Source organism: Phocoena phocoena, chromosome 12 (genome assembly GCF_963924675.1).
Source record: "Phocoena phocoena chromosome 12, mPhoPho1.1, whole genome shotgun sequence".
Classification (NCBI taxonomy): Eukaryota; Metazoa; Chordata; class Mammalia; order Artiodactyla; family Phocoenidae; genus Phocoena; species Phocoena phocoena.
Window position 1 is genome coordinate 9531788 of NC_089230.1, and position 12711 is coordinate 9544498.

The 12711-nt window shown below is 45.4% G+C and overlaps 1 protein-coding gene across 2 annotated transcripts in view; it reads right to left on the reverse strand.

The window, feature by feature from the left end:
• Positions 1 to 1135: 1135 nt before the first annotated feature.
• ZDHHC14 (zinc finger DHHC-type palmitoyltransferase 14) overlaps positions 1136 to 12711 on the reverse strand; it is a 274764-nt gene continuing 263188 nt past the window's right edge. The window contains exon 9 of one of the 2 annotated variants that reach the window (XM_065888678.1): positions 1136 to 2007. In XM_065888678.1, coding sequence (XP_065744750.1) covers positions 1612 to 2007 — 396 coding nt within the window. In that variant the 3' untranslated portion in view covers positions 1136 to 1611. The remainder of the gene's footprint in view (positions 2008 to 12711) is intronic. The other variant, XM_065888679.1, reaches the window with a different exon arrangement.

Sequence of the window (12711 nt, forward strand, 5' to 3'; positions counted from 1 at the left end):
AATGCAAATCATCCAGGGCTTCTGGTATCACCGATCAGTGTATCCTGCCTTTCATATGGCTGTGAGGAACAGAGCATGATTTCAAACATAAGTCGGTTTGGCTGTTGGGTTTATCATCTGGAAAGAAGGACAGAAGCCAGCTGAGTTCCGGCCGTTGCCTCCAAAGTGACTTACTCCCTAAGTACAGAGCCAGTGAGTTCCCTTCTAGATGATACATGAACACGGATGAAGCGGTAATTTTCTAAATTCCATTCTGATTAGTGGCTAGGTAAGAATGACAATCTACGTGATCTCTGCCTAAAATAAGCTGGTTTCTCCTCCTCTTTTCTGATACCTTTACTGGGACCTCATTACCCTTGAGCTTTGGCAACACTCAAACACAACGCAGAGCAGAGCAGACGCTCCAGAGCCCAGCTTCTCCCTGAGCCCTCTCCCTACAACCCGCCGTAGATTCGCTGCCATGGGCCAATCTGTAAACGGGGAGTAAATTTCACAAACACCGTGTCGAAAAGAGATAACTAAAGAAAAGAAAAAAAAAAACTGATGGAAATCTGCTCTTTTACCTAAGAAATCATCCCATCGTTCCCCCACAATTCAAAGATTTGACGTTTTGACTGTTTGGGGACCATTCCTCCCTAGGGATACTTCAATAAAACTGAACTCCCCTCAGGCCATCTGGGTGACGGTGTTGTCATTTCGGCTGTTAAGGATAACTGTACACAGATCCACAATAACAGAGGACGTCCTTTTATTGGCTGTCCACAGGAGTTTGGTCACACAAGGAGGTGAAGACTGTGGCAGGTGTGGTACAACACAACACCTCGGCTAACTACTAAACAGAAGGTTAACTGATGCTTGATGGGATAAAACCCCGGCAGCCCTCCGCAGCCCAGGCGCGCCACCTACCCTTGTAGAATTAAGCTGAAGAAGCTGGCGACGGATGGCGTGGTCCATTAGTCTTGGTTTGTTGCACTGTCTTCCCATGAAACAGCACTTGAGAATTCACAAAATTAAAGAAAAAAAAAAAGAAGAAGAAAGAAAGCAGCAGTTGTCTTTCAATACCATCACCACCGTGAACAGACTGCAGCGTGGCATGCAAGTCCACATCTGGTCATTGTTTCCCTTTAGGTTTTTCTTAAATTAACAAATGGAATGCCATGTCTGTTTCAAATATTAGTAGCATAACACTTAAGTGCAATTTCAGTCCGGCCACAAGCGTCATAAACCTTCCGTGTATCTGTCCCAGAACAGCAAGAGGAACGCCCAGGCAGCCTCCTCTCCGCCCAGACTCCGACTGGGGGGCCCCGGAGGCTCCTCCCTCCCCACGCCCACCCTCCATATTCCGAACACCTGAAAACAGCTATGTCTCTGTTTCCACCGTTATCAGAATGGTCAGGGTGGGGCAGAAAATTCAAATGGAACCAAGCTGCCAGCCTTTGGGTCCTGCCCGCCTCTGCCATCAGAGGGGGATCCGATTTTTCTCCCAGGGCTCTTCCTGCCTCAGGACCTGGAGTCGTCGTGGCCACCCCGGCACTGGGTCGCCGGAAGTCGCGGTGGGGCCGTCCGTCCGTCGCTCCTGCTGTCTGCAGCCCCCGGGCCGGGGCCCCGCGGTCACACGGAGCTGAGCTTCACTAGGCCGCGCACCGAATCCTCGTGCAGAGAGTCCTGGCTGGCGAGGCCCAGGACGTGCATGGTGCGACTGTGCGCCAGCGGGCTGCCCGCCAACATCCCGGGCGGCGAGGGCGCTTCCTCCGGGGTCAGGAACTGGTGGCCCACGTGCTCCTCTTTCAGGGGCAGTATGTCTGTGGGCGCGGCCTCGGCGGCGAGGTTGGGCACGGAGGAGGGCGGCGTGGGCTGCCCCAGCGTCAGGCTGGCGCAGGGCGTCAGGCCCGGCTTCCCGGGCAGGTGCGGCTCATCGCTGGCTAGGCTGGGCTCGCTCTGCAGCAGGGGCGTGGCCGCGGCCTGCAAAACGAATTTGGTGCTCTGAATGCACTGGTCTTGGTCGCACTGGAGAGCGGGAGGGAGCCAGCAAAGAGGAGGCGAGAGGAGTTGGCAAGGGGTGGGGAGGGAAGGGGGCACAGGGGGCAGGGAGGGGCGGGATACAAGAGAGAGAGAAACCCGTTAGTGACACCTGGGTCAGGGAGGGCAGAGAGGGTGCACCGTAGCTCAGTTCCATTTGGAGACACCTGGCTCCTGAACAGCTGCTCAAACTAACAGTCACCCACAGGTGTCCTGGGAGTACCACGCAGCCGCAGGCTTGACGCCCCGGCCCCTGTTCGCAGACAGGACCTAATTTAAAAACACTCCCGTGGACAGAGGCACGGGCCTTGCCACCTGCAGTGGCCTGAGGCCAGTGCCACTTCTACGCTGAAAACCACTTTTACCACATTGTTTTAAAAGTACAGGGGCCTGTCCACCCATTTCCCAGCGGCATTATTCGCAATAGCTAAAAGGTGGAAGCAAGCGTCCATCGACAGATGGACGGAGAAACAAGATGTGGTCTGTACAGACATGGAGTATTATTCAGCTGTAAAAAGGAAGGCTATTGGGCTTCCCTGGTGGCGCAGTGGTTGAGAGTCCGCCTGCCGATGAAGGGGGCGCGGGTTCGTGCTCCGGTCCGGGAAGATCCCACATGCCGCGGGGCAGCTGGGCCCGTGAGCCATGGCCGCTGAGCCTGTGCTCCGCAACGGGAGAGGCCGCGGCAGTGAGAGGCCCGCGTACCGCAAAAAAAAAAAAAAAAAAAAAGGAAGGATATTCTGACACGTGCTGTGGCATGGATGAACCTCGAAGACATCATGCTCAGTGAAATAAGCCAGATACAAAGGAAAAATACTATATGATTCCACTTATATGCGTTACCTAGAGGAGTCAAACTCAAAGAAGGTAGAATGGTGGCTGCCAGGGTCTAGGGGGAGGGGTTGGGGAGTTACCCTTTAATGTATGGAGTTTCACTTTGCAAGAAGAAGAGTTCTGGAGATGAATAGTGAGGGTTGGATAACTGTGAATGTGCTTAACGCCATTGAACTGTACACTTAAAAATGGCTAAAGTGGTACACTTTATATGTATTGTGCCACTCACACACACAAAAAGAAAAAGACACGGTCAACGGGAGCCCCTGAGGGCCTTATCAGACTATTGGTAAAAGCCTTAGAATTCCTCGCTGCTAAGTCTTCAGCAGCTTCGAGAACCATTAATTGAGCTGTGGTTTTTTTAATCTGTGAAAGAGAATGTCAACATTTTACAAAATATTTCCTTTTCTTCGAAGTGTTCTTAAATCTTAATCTCGTGTCCTTTGTTTCACTTTACCCGCTGGGCAAAGGAAATCGTGGAAACACATTTTTCTAGCTGGGGGAATTTGGGTCTCTGATACTGTTGAAACCCTTCCCTTGAGCTGCGGGCAAGTTTCCGAATAACTCGGAGATCCTGAACTCGAGTCTGTGCGGTGACTTGTTACCGAGTTTCAGGGGCAGGTGTGGCTATTAGGGGAGCTTATCCTGACTACGTCTGAGCAATAAGCGAGGCGCTCCACTGTTTCTGAAGAAGTTCTTAGAACAAACACGTCTCCCTTCTTTACGGATGCATGTCGTATGGGTGAGTGCCTTGCTCAAGACCTTACAGATAAAAGTAGGGGATGGATCTGGGGTTTGGGACCGGGATCGTCTGACGGCAAACCCCTTTTCACCACCGCATATTCGACAGCTAGTAGGTGCTTAAGAAATGTGACTTGTCCATTATCCCCACTCTCTTTTTCCTGAACTCTAGAGTTACCACTGAACCACGTACTCATAGCTTTGTGATGGAGGGACCTTGCCATCTTCCTGCCCAGACGCACACCTAGAACTTCCAGCACTCACCCGCCTCCAGGCACAGAAGCAAACCAAACCATGCAACGCAGCCTTCAGGGGAAAAGAGAGTTTTCCCGAAGTCACACTTCTTTCACTTCTTCTGCTTCAGTGTGTGTGTCCTTCCTAGCCACGTGGTTTCTTTCTAAAATCATGAGTGGTGGGCCATCCCCCAGCCGGCCCCCAATCCTCCATGAGGAGGTGGAAGAGACACCGTCTCTAAGGAATTTGCGGGTTTTAGAAGTTCAAAGACCTTGGTTTCAGACAAGAGTAAAGCTCATGACGGAGCTTTAAAAAGGGAAAGCAAATCCTGGCTTTTCTCTGATGGCTTCATTCCAGCCAAGGGAACTTCAGGACGCTGAGAAGCTAGGAGAAGGGTGGGAAAGGGCTGGGGGGTGGGTGGAGGGCTACTCGGATGAGACAAAAATGCCATTAAAAAGTGCTTGAAAGGGGCTGATTGTTAGGCATTGACAGTCATTTAGTGTCTGCATTTTCCCAATCGTCACCCGAATCTTTTGCCACACCAGTACTTATCCACTGGGCAACTGCGTAGCCTTCTCTGCTCTTGCAGGGAGTTTCGGCTCGGGGCAGGGACCCTTGCTGCTGTGGGACAGCACAGCTGTCAGAGCTGCAGACAGCTCGGGTCCACTCACGCTCTCCAATGCTGTCAGTTCCGTTCAGCACATCGGCTCAGTCTTGACAGAGCAGAGGCGGAGAAGAGCAACCTTTCTGATTAAACATGCATCTTCTGGAAAGTCTCCCAGGGCTCTGGATATAATGTGCTTTGCAAAGAACATTTTATGAAAATCACCATTTATTGCTCTGGCGTTGCCTCCATTTTCTGTAGCTCAGTGCAGCCTCTGAGCCGCCGCCCCCTGCCCGTGACCCCAGGGCTGAGATGCTGCCCCAGCCAGAGAGCTCCTGCTCTCAAGCCAGGCCCCTTCCTGGATGATGGAATCTTGTTCTCAACTCTTCCTTCTGGAGCCCTCACTCATCCTAATACCTCGGTCCACACAACACGCCCAGCTCTGGGGAAAGATGAAATTGCAAACTAGATTTGCTGGTCTCTGTTGACAAGAAGAAAGCCTTTTTTTTCTTAAATTGAGAACTGATTGATTGGCAAATTCTATTGCCAATAGATAGATTGCCAAGGGATCAGCCCAAGTAATTCTGACTGGCTGGCTCCAGACTCGCAGGAAAATACTGGGGCTGGCCAAAAAGTTCATTCGGGGTTTTCTGTAACATCTTACAGAAAACCCCAAATGAATTTTTTGACCAACTCAATAGATTAGAGGTCAGAGCTGGAGGAGATTCCCAAGGTCAGGTGGCACAAGCATACGGGGGAGAGGCGGGCTCCCCACTCTCTTTATCTCTTTCTCTCTCTGTCTCTCCGGTCAAGTGTCCTTTCCCCTTCCCTGGTCATGCCTCTCCAGCCATGCCCTGCAGCAGAGCTCACGGGCACCCAGCAGAAAACCCTGGGACAAAAGGGCTGCCAACAGTGGTCTGTTAAGTTCCTTAGAGCCCACGTTCACCGGGAGGTCGATGTGGAGTTTGAGGGGCCCTCTGAGATTTTGCACTAAAGCATCCCTGCGCTGACTTATACGAGACACCTGTGAAACAGCACAGCATAAACTGGTTTTGCCTCCTTAAATAGGTTGTTGATTAATCAAACAAGTTATTTACGGAGACAGCACTGCGCGTGTGCAAGATGGGACCCCCATGTCTTCAGGATGAACCCGGAACCGGGAATTTTTCACTTTATGGAACTCAGAGAAGTTTGTGGAACTCAAAGTGTTGCCACTGGAGCCCTTTTGGAAGTGAGAAGTCTTTCAGTAAGGAAAACCTGGCTCCCAGCAGCACGAGGAGCTTGTACGGACTGACTCAAGACTAGCCAACCAGCTTCCAAGTTTGAAATTCCCCGAACCCCTTAAAGTTCGCCTGAAACCTGGATGGAGGAGACAGATTTGAGTCCTGCCTCCTGTCTCCTTGAGTGTCAACCTTGCAATAAAGCTCTTTCTTTCTTCAAAAGCTGGTGCCATAGTCTTGGCTTCTATGCACATTGGGCAGTGAGTGAGCCCTTGCTAGGTAGCACCTGGAGGTGGGTTTACTCTGAAGCTATGAGCTTAAGTCCAGGGCCTATTGTTTGCTTGCTTTCTAAGGCCTTGCTTGTTGTTTTGTCTTGCATATTCTTTTCTTTTCTTTTTTTCTTTTATATAAATTTACTTATTTATTTTTGGCTGTGTTGGGTCTTCGTTGCTGTGTGCAGGCTTTCTCTAGTTGCGGCGAGCAGGGGCCACTCTTCATTGCAGTGCACGGGCTTCTCATTGCGGTGGCTTCTCTTGTTGTGGAGCACGGGCTCTAGGTGCGTGGGCTTCAGTAGTTGTGTTAGACGGGCTCAGTAGTTGTGGCTTGCGGGCTCTAGAGCACAGGCTCAGTAGTTGTGGCACACGGGCTTAGTTGTTCCGCGGCATGTGGGATCTTCCTGGACCAGGGCTCGAACCCATGTCCCCTGCATTGGCAGGCGGATTCTTAACCACTGCACCACCAGGGAAGTGTCTCTTTTCCTTAAAAAGGGCTCCAAATTGCATGACTCAGGCCCCTCCAAACCTGGGTCCACTCCTGCACACACCTATTGGTGCTTTCCTGCAGCCAAACCCACAACACGTTAAAACTGTAGCAAATCCGTCCTCAGCCTCATGGCCAGGACCCTGTTGAAAACGTGCTCCAGTTTCCCAGGAGTAAAGCTTAAGGACTTAAATATGTGAAAGAAAACATTTAGCCTAAACCATTTAATTTTTTTAAAAATCAAAACGTCACAAATCTTTTCAAAATGACTATTTTGAACAGTGACTTGTGTTATCTGACTTTAAGCACCTGTTCTACAGGGATTTGTTTAAATATTTTAAAAGATGACTGTCTGAGTATAGTTGTGGATATTTCCATTGTTATAGGGACTGCTTTCATATTAATAATGAACCTACTCTGTCCCCTCCTCCAGTTTACCTTGCGGCAAGATTGTATCAGTGAGAAGGTTGCCGGGACCACCATGAACCTAAGTGTCTAAATCCTGCTGTAACCCATAGCTTTGAAAATAGTTTGCCACATTTAAACTGATTTTTATTTAGAAGACCATTCCCATTTGGGGTGCCCAGGGACCAGGCTTTCTTCCACAGGATACTGTGTTATAATCTTCCTACTGGTTCATAACAGGACACTAAAATGGGTTCCAATCAAGGAAAGGGCAATTAATTCCACTCTACCCAGTGGAATTTATAATTCTCATGATATTAAATTTGCATGTTTTGGACATCTTTTTAGAAGAAACTCAATGACTAGGGGATATCTGATTTAAAAAAAAAAAGTCCAGCCTCTTCCTCATTTTGCACACTGCCAAAATTCCAAGGAGGATGGGCTAATAAACCATCATTGGTTGCAATTCCCATATGAGACCTTCAAGGGACAAAATAGCCAATATTTTCAGGGTTACTGTGAAGATGACCCATGAAAAAATGTCCTTACACCTTATTTACCCATTCTAATCCTTATTTGCCCATTTCTTCTTGATTTTTCTACTTAATTTTTTCTCTCTGACCTCACTAATTCTCTTCTCCTCCTTCCCTCTCCATCTTTTCCTTCATTGATTTCCTTCCCTCTTATCCTTTTTCCCTCTTCTCTCTTTCTTCTTCTCCTCCTTTTCTTCCCCGCCCCTCTTTTCTCTCTGACCTTTTTACGCCACCAACCCGCCTTCCTGGCTGTTCATTCAAGGACTCATATCTTCAACCAGTAGAGGGAGACATCACTGCTCACTTTTTTCTCTCACAACTTGGAACAGGGCTTATATTCCAGCACTAACACCAAGAAGCCATGAGGTATATTTCAATGTATCTAACCAGTTATATAATCTTAAAGAGAAACAAGCAAGCAGCCAGAGATTGGACAGTGACAATCCATCACTATGAAGAGGAAATTGAGAAACTCACTGTTTTCATTCCAAAACAACACTTTAACGGTTCATATTTATCAAATATTAGATTGAACCATATGAAATTGCCATTTTTTAGGCCAAAAGTCATCCAAGTGCTGACTACTAATAGAACAGAAACATGACTGCATTTAAGAATGTCTATGGACAGACCCTTCTGTTGGCAGCATAAAACTAATACTGTCTGGAGTGCTGGAGCGTTTGCTGTGGTTGCAGTAAGTCACTGACAGGGGGCTGACTTACTGCCCAAATGAAGCGCTGGCGTTTAACTTGCAAAGAAGCTTATGGTTTCAGATGTTTGGATGTCACACACATTATCACCTAATGTTACAGTTTAAAAATACCATAGAGATAAGTTATTTTTGTTTCTGCAGGTTTTCAAATAAAATTGCTCATGTTGGAATACATTTTATTTTACTCTAGCTGACTTCTTGTTTGAAATAATCCTAGCATACAGATTAAAGGCTGCCAAAACTAAAGCTAGGTGTTTTCTAGATGGTCTTATATACAAATTAAGAATAAATAAAATTATTTACTTCTTTTGCTCCAATTCTTTCAAAAGTATTAGCATTGGGCATCGGTTATTTCTGCTTGGCTGTGAAGCTATGTTCTGGGGTCTTATGAATGCTCATTTACTTTAATAAAAACACTATAAATTTCTAAAATCCACCTAAAATATAGGTTAGGAGGAGTGCTTCCTCTTTATTCTTTTTTAAAACATTATCATTTAAGTTTGCTCAAGTTATTTTTTCTATTATATTTGATTTTTCAGACTATGCATGGAGAGTCCTTCTGTGAAACTAGTTTAATAAATCATGCAACTGCTAGGTTTAATCTTGTTTTGATATTGGATTAAGAGGATTTAAAATGAGGTTAAGTAAATATAGCAAATGATTAAAAAAAAAATCCAACAATTATGTACTATGTTAGGGTTAGGGTTAGGGTTAGACTATCTTTGTGTTTAGCAAGTGACCCCAAAGGATCACAAGTGCCGGCTTTAAACAAACTATGATCCTGATGTCATACAGAACTTAAATTATTTGACAATCAAATGAGATATGCACACTAAAAAAGTGGACCATACCTGAATGTCATGACTGTGCATAGACACATTGTCATGGAAAGACCTTCAGTATAAGGTAATAATAAAAGCCAATAATGAGGAAAACAGGAATAACTAAAACATGGCCTTCAGTTGGCACTGGGGTTATGTGCACAAAATTCCAGTGTGGATCCTCAGAATTTCATGGGTGTTCAGATGACAAGGGCTATACTGGGGTCACATGCACTATTTAAATACTTTAGATGTCACTTCATTACTTCTCTAACGTTTTCTTTCTTGGGAATCTGTAGTAGAGGGAAGATCACTTAGTTACTAAATAACCATCCCCATCCCCCAATTATGTGAGATGGTAAGTTAACAGTGAATTTTCCCATTTTTCAGATAATAAGACCTCTATGGGTACTTTGCTGCCAGCTATCAATATTTACATAATTTTTCTGCCCTGCAATTATCAGTTTGTTTATCTAAGGCTACAGCCTTTACTTTTATTTCTAAAATAGTGCAATTTCCCTAGGAGCACTTTTCCTATCATTCGGGAAATGCCTTTCTGATCTAGACTTTAATAATAAAATAATAGGCAAAAATCTGGCCCAAGATACCTAGAATCTCTTTCCCTCCAGCCTTTCCTTTCTCTGCAAATGAACATGCCAAGTCTGGTGCTAAATATAAAGTCTCCAAATGCTCCTCCTTTGAGGTGAGCACTAGAAACACTCCTAGGTCAGAGGAGTCACGTTCCACGGCTAAGTCAGTATTTATTGCTAGTAGAGCGGGTAGCAAAAATGGGGGAATACGGCAATGTTGGCTGCAAAATGTCCTTTAATCACAGAGATAAGGCTTCTATTCCCAGGAATGGTGGATAACCTATACTGGACTACTACTGCCTCTGTGTACAAGGAAGTATATAAAACTGGCCAACATATGTGAAGCAAACAGTTTCCAATAGTGCACAACAGACAATGCAAGGTTGCAATCCCCGAGAGGAGGGAAACTCACAGGTGAGCCCCACAGTCAACCAGCCCTTTCCTTGGGAAGAATTTCCCAACCATGGTATAGGCTGAACAGAGCAGAGAAGTTCTTCTGAGTAGAGGAAGCAGAGATCAGAGGGTAAGGAAGCTTAAGTGGCTGGATCTGTATGGCAGGGCATTGCAGAAAAGGATGCTGTGCAGAGAAGGGGGTCAGAAACGCTAGTAGGGGTTTCCCACACAAGTCTATAGCTGTGCTGTGTATGTGCAGGAAGAGTCCCTTCCCCCTTCCCCCCCCCCACCCCCCACCCCAGGCTTATGAGACAACAGCTATAATGGGGCTGAGAGAGGCATAGAGATACTAGAAGTTGAGAAAAGTAGTGCTGGGGGACATTGATCTCATTAACACCCCCAATACCTTGTTAACATGCCTGGCATCCAGCTATCACATTAGGAAGGCTATACCTTAGGAGTAAGAATCATACCCTAAACTAAGACCCTAGACTGGCCCTAACAATGGCTAAATCAAACCCTGACAAGACCTTTGAGGGAGACAGAATTTGGAGGTTGAGCTCCTTCAAATTAGAGGGGCATGAGAAGCATCTCGGACTTTCCATAAATCTGTACTAACAAAATATAATACAAGCCTACACAAGTTCAAGATGATTAGCCACTAATTGAACTGCCTGCTAAAACAAGGATCAACACTTCAGAAGATAAGAAAATCGTCTCTACAAATATATTACCCAAAATATAACCAATAAAATATCAATATACATACAAATAAATAGAAAAATGTAACCTAGAGTTAAGAAAAAAAGTGGTGAAAAGGCACCAAACCCAAGACAGCCCAAATATACTTAGCAGATAAAGACTTTAAGTAACATAATAATGTTCAAATATTATAGAAAAATATGGCTTCAATGAGTAAATAGATAGGGAATCTTAGTAGAGAAATGAAACTCAGCAGAGAAATTAAACAAACCAAATGAAAATTCTAGAACTAAAAAGTATAATAACCAAAGTGAAAAATTCTCTGGATTCATTTCACAGTAGATTGGAGAGGGCAGAAGAAAGAATCAGTGAACATGAAGACAGATCAGAAGAAATTATCCAATTTCTGGACCTAGAGTCTGTTATACAGAGTGAAGTAAGTCAGAAAGAGGAAAACAAATACTATATGCTGACACATATATATGGAATCTAAAAAAAAAAAAAAACAAGGTTCTGATGAACCTAGGGGCAGGAAGGAATAAAGACACAGACGTAGAGAATGGACTTGAGGACATGGGGAGGGGGAAGGGTAAGCTGGGATGAAGTGAGAGAGTAACATTGAAATATACACTACCAAGTGTAAAATAGATAGCTAATGGGAAGCAGCTGCATAGCACAGCGAGATCAGCTCGGTGCTTTGTGACCACCTAGAGGGCTGGGATAGGGAGGGTGGAAGGGAGACTCAAGAGGGAGGAGATATGGGGATATACGTAGCATATAGCTGATTTACTTTGTTATACAGCAGAAACTAACACACCATTGTAAAGCAATTATACTCCAATAAAAATGTTAAAAAAAAAAGAAATTATCCAATTTGAAGAGCTGAGAAAGAAACCTTGAAGAAAAATGCACAGAGCCTCAGGGACTTACCCTCTGGGGCAATATCAAATGGTTTAACATATGAGTAATTGGAGTCCCAGGAGGAGAGAAAATGAGATGAGGCCCCCCACCACAAAAAATTGAAGACATAATAGCCAAAATGTCCCAATTTGATGAAAAATGATAACTTTCAGATCCAAGAAACTGAGTGAACTCTGAGGAGTTTAATGGTGGAGATCACCCTTGGACTAGGTCAATAATTTACTTGGGTACTGATGTTTCCACCTGGACAAACCTTTAACACAGACTAAAGTGCCGCAAAATGGTTTGGGCTTAGGGGAAGCAAGTGAAGAGAAAAAAAGAAGAGTTAATGTGTCATTGGTTAACACTGTCATTTGTCACAGAGCAGAAACTGAAGTTTCATAGATATTTGCTTGGTCCAATTGTAGGTTAGATTATGGAGTGGTTACATTCAGTTCCACAGCTGGTTTTGAGACTGACCACAGCAGATTAATCATCATTCTGCATGGAAGCCCTGGGTGATGTGATTTCATAGCCCTGGGAGGAGGCTTCATGCCACTCTGCTCCGTAAGACCTTCCCACCTGGGAAACTTTTGGTATATGGTTAAGAAGAGCACTTTCCTGAGAGTCAGACTGCTAAGGACGAAAACTCAGCTCAGCCACTGGTTAGCTACGTCACAAACTTAGCTTCCCTGAATCTCAGTCTCCTCAAAGGGGCAATTAGAATACCCACGTCAGGTGGTTCTGTGAGGATGAAATGAGATGATAATGTAGCCCAGTGCCTGGCACATAGTCAATTTCTCTCTCTTTCTCTCTTTCCCTCTCTCATTTAACCAACACCCACCGAGACCAACTACCATAGGAACTAGCCTAGACAATAGGGATATCGTGCTGAACAAACAGCATTAGACATTCAGTTATGATTTTATTATTGCCTGAAATGTTTTTAATAGAGGGTAAAAACTTTCATTCACAATTAAAATTCATATATCCTGAAATTCGGCTTAAATTCCCTTTAACGTATAGATGATTGATAACAGATCTTTTGCAAAGAGCAGATTTTGACAGGAGAGAGAGGGTGAGGATAACGGGCTGTGGCGACTGAAAGCGTATGGGAGGGAGTCACTCTACACACAGTCAGTATTCACGGCTACAGCACAGCAAAGCGTAGGGTTGACAGCAGGGACTGTTGGGGTCAAAGTGTGAAGCTGGAATTGGCCAAATTCACTGAAGTTCTCTGTGCCCGT